The 6,000-nt window shown below is 43.6% G+C and overlaps 1 protein-coding gene across 1 annotated transcript in view; it reads right to left on the reverse strand.

The window, feature by feature from the left end:
• Nucleotides 1–5,552, reverse strand: part of apc2 (APC regulator of WNT signaling pathway 2) — a 38,555-nt gene extending 33,003 nt beyond the window's left edge. The window contains exons 1-5 of the mRNA XM_041791620.1: nt 5,385–5,552; nt 4,157–4,247; nt 2,970–3,315; nt 655–763; nt 62–175 (exon numbers count right to left, since the gene is read on the reverse strand). Coding sequence (XP_041647554.1) covers nt 62–175; nt 655–763; nt 2,970–3,315; nt 4,157–4,247; nt 5,385–5,525 — 801 coding nt within the window. The 5' untranslated portion in view covers nt 5,526–5,552. The remainder of the gene's footprint in view (nt 1–61; nt 176–654; nt 764–2,969; nt 3,316–4,156; nt 4,248–5,384) is intronic.
• Between the last annotated feature and the right edge of the window lie 448 nt (nt 5,553–6,000).

Below are 6,000 nucleotides of genomic sequence, written 5' to 3' on the forward strand. Positions count from 1 at the left end.
TGAAACACAAAGCTGTGGCTGAAGATGCAGATTTCCATCCAATCAGCAGCGTCTCTCTCACCTGCGTCCTCTGAACGACCTCGTCGCTGGTGCCGAAGCGTTCCTCCATCACTGACTGAACCTGCTGAGCTTCAAACTCCAGCTGCTGTCGGATCAGATCCATCTGCAGGGAGAACTGCAGCGCACAAACACAACGAGGTTAGGGAATGTCAGCCAGCACTCAAACGTGACATAGCTTCAGCTACATCCCATGATGCACTGCTGCTAACCTAAACAGTCTGCTTTACTGTGGTAACTGAAGAGTTTGTTTGGGATGCTAATCCTGTGTTGTCTCTGATTTTTAAGTCAAAGATTTGGAAAAAAAAAACCACTGACTGAATTTGGGTGCTTCAGGCTCATTTGTGCTTCCTGTATGTACCAAAATAAAACCTTAGCAGCATCTTTTAAGAACATTTTGTCTCTCCATCAGGCTTAACAGGGTTTTTGGGTGAAAAAATTGACTAATACAGATAATAAGTAAGCTTTGACATTAAATCCTGAAAATGAGTGTCAGTAAAATTCAGAATTTGCTCATCCCATAAGAATATGGAGCATGTAAGTCAGATGCAGTCATGCTAATCTGTGTCTGATGTGCGTATTTGTGTGTTTTCTCACCGTGTCGATCCGAGGAAGCTGAGCCAGCCGCTGTGACAGCGCCTCCAGCTGGCTGAAGTACCAGCAGCGCTCCCTCTCCTCGCGGTCGATCTCGCCCAGCAGGAGGTTCCTGCAGACGGTCGCAAACGCAGCAGAAATCACAGTTAGCATGACAGCTAACAGTTCAGCAGGCAGCCCATCACAGGCCCCCGTCTCTCAGTCTCACACCACCAAAACAAAACCACAAATCAGAGCAAGGCTGACAACAAACCCAGCGTGGAAATAAATCCACAGAGGAGCTCTGGGTCTGATCTCTAAGTGCTCAAAAGGGCAAATCTGTGCATGCAACAGTTTACTGGAAGGTAGACGTAAACAGGAGAACGAGCAGAGCAAATCAAAGCACAAGCAGAGTCCAAGTTAGTTCTTATTAAAGAGCTTTAAAACATGAACAGTAAGCCCTTTAAAAATGACAAATACATAAATAAGTTTCTTTCCTCTTCACTTTCTTTGTTCATTCGGGCGAAATTTGATCGGAAACTTGCAGAATAACACAATACAATCCTGAAGTCAAGAAAAAAATAGTTGTTTTCTTCCTTTACAGCTCTTCAGGATTAAGCTGATTTAATGCCCTTTAGTTACATAAATGTTAGAATAAAAAAAATCCTTAAGTTGGTTCTCGAAGTGAGATTGATCACAGTGATTATGCAGATGCCAAAAGTCAAGAGCAGAGTAGATTTAATTATGCAAAATATAATACTTTCCACACGATTCTGGAGTGTTTTTGTGTGAATGTGTGTCCATTCATTCTGTCAGGCAATGATACTCTACGTGTGGCTCTGGAGCCACATGTGGCTCTTTATGTCTTAATTTTAAATATTATTCCCCAAGAAAACCTTAAAAAAGGCTAAACTTTTTGCCATTTTCACCATTTTCCACCCATTTAAGCTATTTTTTGCCATTAAACACCCCTCGTTTCCTATTTTTTTGTCCATTCTTGCAACTTCTTTTTGCCACTTTTATCCCATTTTTGCCTTTTTTATACCATTTTTTGTCCTAATAAGCTACCTTTTACCATTGCATATCACTTGTTTTCTATTTATTTTTTGCCCATTTTAGCTCTTGACTGCTTTTTGCCCATTTCAGTCACTTTTAACTCATTTTTTTGCCAAGTTTTTGCCACTTTTGGACCATTTTTTTCCACCTGTAGCTTATTTTTTTGTAACTTCTGACCCGTTTTTTTGCTAATTTCTGACCATTTTTCCCACTTTCTGTCCCCATTTTCACTCCTTTCACCCATTTTTGCCACCTTTCATTTATTTTTATTGCTACAAGCTGTTTTTACCACTTTTCACCACTTAGATTGTGGCTCTTGCAAAGAATTTATGAGGTCAGGCTCTGATGTTGGACCAGAAGACCTGGCTCTCAATCTCTGTTCCAGTTCATCCCAAAGGTGCTGGATAGGGTTTTGGTCAGGACTCTGTGTGAACTCTTCAAACCGTGTCTTTCTAGTCCTTCTTTGGTCTCTGGGCCAAAGTCATGCTGGGATAGAAAAGGGCCTTCCTCAAACTGTTGCCACACAGTTGGAAGCATAGCATTGTCCAGACTGTCTTGGTCTGCTGAAGCATGAAGATTGGCCTTCACTAGAGATAAGGGGTCTAGCCCAGACCCTGAAAACCAGCCCCAGACCATTATCCCTCCTTCACCAAACTTCACAGTCAGAAAGTAATGTTCTCCCAGCATCCTCCTGATCCCAGATCTGACTGCAAAACAGAAAGGCATCACTCCACAGAACACATTTCCACTGCTCCACAGTCCAGTGGCAGTATGCTTTACTCCACTCCACCTGATGCTTGGCATCGGACTGGGTGGTGTGAGGCTTGCAAGCAGCTGCTCTGCCATAGAAACCCATTCATGAAGCTCCTGCTGCAGTCTTAGTGTTTACATTAATGCCAGAAGAAGTTCAGAACTCTTCAGATATGGAATCAGCAGAGACGAGGAGTTGCTGTTGTTCCTAAACTCTTCCACTTTCTAATAATATCACTGACAGCTGACTGTGGAATATCCAGCAGGGATGAAATATCCCCAACCGTCGTATTGCAAAGGTGTCAGCATCACAGAACCACGCTGGAAGTCCCTGAGCTCTTAGAATGACACGTTTAGGATCACAGATGTTTGAGACTGCATGGATAGGTGAGGATTTTATACACCTGTGGGTCTGACTGGAACACCTGAATACAATAATTAATAGGTGTGGCCAAACACTTTTGTCCATCTTTGACTCTGAACCAGAATCACACTTTAAACAACACTGTAGTACCCTGAGAGCTTCAGCTCACCTCTCCTTGTACAGCTCCTCCAGGTGGTGGTCACTCAGGCGTCCATCTGCCCCGCTGATCACAGCTGTTTTGGGTGGAGCTCCGTCCAGGAAGTGATGTGGTAGCATGACGGCAGCAGCCTCCCCTCCAGACACCACGCTCAGACGGGACGGAGCCCTGAGCGGACTCCTCGCTCTGCACACCGCCGCCACTGAGGATGAAGAGGGAGGAGGTAGAGCCAGACGATCATCGAGCTCCGCCCCTCCGACCCCTGCTGGTCCCGCTCCTCCCAGGCTGCCCGTCAGGAGCCGCAGGTTGTGAGGTTGGTGTTTGAGCTCGTAGTAATTGGTGAGATCCATGTGGAGCTCTGGGGGGGAGGGGATAAAAGATCAATGATACGATCAAACGGTTCAAATAAACACTAAGAGATCAGTCACCAATAATCAACATAATCAAACATGTCACACACATCTGATCAGTCATCAATAATCAACATAATCACACGTCACACACATCTGATAAATTTTATGGCATTAACTCTTCCATTACTAGAAATGTTCACTAACTCGATACATTTATCTATTCAGTAGCTCTCAAACCATCCATCATCCATCATCCACATCCATCCATCCATCCATCCATCCATCATCCACATCCATCCATCCATCCATCCATCCATCATCCACATCCATCCATCCATCCATCCATCATCCACATCCATCCATCCATGCATCCATCCATCCATCCATCATCCACATCCATCCATCCATCCGTCCATCCATCCATCCATCCACCTGAATAAAATCCATTCAGCCATCTGCCAGCTTCTATTTCTCTTACATCAATTCCTTTCTCCCTTTCCTCCATCCATCCTTCCTTCCTTCCTTCCTTCCCTCTGTTTTTTCCCTTTCTTCCCTGAGCCTAACCAACAGAGCTCTTCCACAAACTCTTCTGCTGTTAATCTCACTCTGACTTCATTGATTTTCTGCCCAGACGAGCTAAACAACATTAATTAGCTCTCTGATTGGATTGAGTCTTAATGAAGCAGAGCAGCTGCAGCCAATCAGGTTAGCTGATTGAACAGATTCATTTCAGTCTAGATGATGATTGTTCCCAGGTGAGTTGGGGTGGTATGTTGTTTCTGCTCAGCTGGGATGAACTCTCAAAGACCAGTCAGGGATGTAAACGTCAGCGTGCAGCTTTCTGACCTTTGAGTTGGTGCAGCACGTCGCTCCGCCCGGACGAGGCCAGAGTTCCTGCCTCCTGCTCCAGCTTACTCTGCAGCTGCTTCAGCACCTCCTGCAGGAACAAAAGGAGCAGTGAGCGGAAAACAAAGACAAAAGAACAACCTTCAAGGTTCAAACTTTAGACTAAGCACTACATCACAGAGAGGACACACAGTCTTACTTCTGACACTTCAGGTTTACTAAGGTTTAAATATTGCAGGAAAGACGAGTAAACTATGTAAAATACCTTCTGTTTTAACATCACATCATGAATAGATGATCCAAATAAACATTGAGCAAAAAAGAATGTAAGAAAATGTCGATACAGACTCCAAAAAGACGATAAATCTGTTGAAAGAGGTCAAATCCAGGAGCAGCAGAGATAATATGATTTCATCCCAGACTAAAAATAACCTTCATGTTCGGATAAGACTCCTCCTCCTGATGTAGACGCCTCAGACAGACTTTAAAGATAAATATGAGGTTAAATTTAATCCTTCATCGTCCTTCCAGACTCACCTGCAGCAGGTGAACCTGTCAGCGTTAGAGTTAGCGTTAGCTCTCCTCTGATCTGTCTGTGTCCGAAAATCCAGCCGAGCTGGGTCTGATAATCCAGCTGCTCTCAGCATCTGGACATGTGAGTGAGGGTGTGTAGTCACATGTTTGTGTACACGCCTCATGTGTGTTTATGTGAGCCAGGCTGACGGGATTTATGTCAGGAGGCTTTGGGCTTTAGCCTGATTTCACAGTTTCTCTCTTTAGCTTTAACTCCGGGTTATCGATCGTTGTCTGACAAATTCTACACACGAAAGGTTTCTTTTCAGATTTTACATTTCCATTAGACAGAAAAGACACGCTCACATGTCTCTGAATGATACAGAGATTAGGCATGTCTTTAATACGGAGCTATGAAGCCTGGAAACTGTGAATATTTTATAAATATGATGTTTTATATCACCGTTTTAAAAATTATTGTACAATGCATAACTAAGAAATTCACATTTTGTTTCATTTAATCCATAAACTCATCAAATTAACCCTTCTAGCTCAGAGAGGACGTCTGTCTGCAAGAATCTTTTCTATACTTAGTGTTTTTATATGCATGCTTCCTGTTTCCTGTTTCTTGTTCTTGTCTTAGAGGTCTTGTTGCTGGTGTCGTGGTCAGCGTTGCTGGTTGTGGCGCTGTCCTCAGCGTTTCTGAGGGTCTTACCTTCATGCCGGTGGTCTCATTCTCCAGTTTGGACAGGTGGTTGGAGTTGTCCTCCAGCTCCCTCCTCAGGTGAGAGTTCTCCTTGCGGAGAGCCTCCACCTGGTGGGCCAGCTGGTCGTAGGAAGCCACGGCGTTCGCCATTTTTACTCTGTGCAGCGCCGCCTGCAGGACAAAGAGGAGGAAGAGTGTCAAGGCTGGCATAGGGTGGAACAGTTTGAGGATAATGCATGAACAAGTCAGAGAATCATGAAGAGGTCATGGTCGTAGGAGAAGTCAATCACTGCAGCAGTAAAACAAAAACATACAGAACTTTTGGATTAAAATTAGGGCTGGGCAATTAATCCAAATGTAGATTAAATCACAATGTGACCTACTGCAATTTTCAAATCGCAGAGGGTGCAATATTCTTCGACCTGAAATGTGTTTTAAAATACCAGTTTAATACGTTTGTTGTGGCAGAGGTGTTTCGCTCTACACATGATGCAAACATTCAATATTTTCTAGCATAATTGACAAAAATTCCAACTTTCCTTGTTTTTGTATATTTTAGTCTTCTTTAGAATAAGAAATCCATAAAATCCTCATTTCCTTCATTACAATTCATATCAAATTTGCA

Source organism: Cheilinus undulatus, linkage group 7 (assembly GCF_018320785.1).
Source record: "Cheilinus undulatus linkage group 7, ASM1832078v1, whole genome shotgun sequence".
Classification (NCBI taxonomy): domain Eukaryota; kingdom Metazoa; phylum Chordata; class Actinopteri; order Labriformes; family Labridae; genus Cheilinus; species Cheilinus undulatus.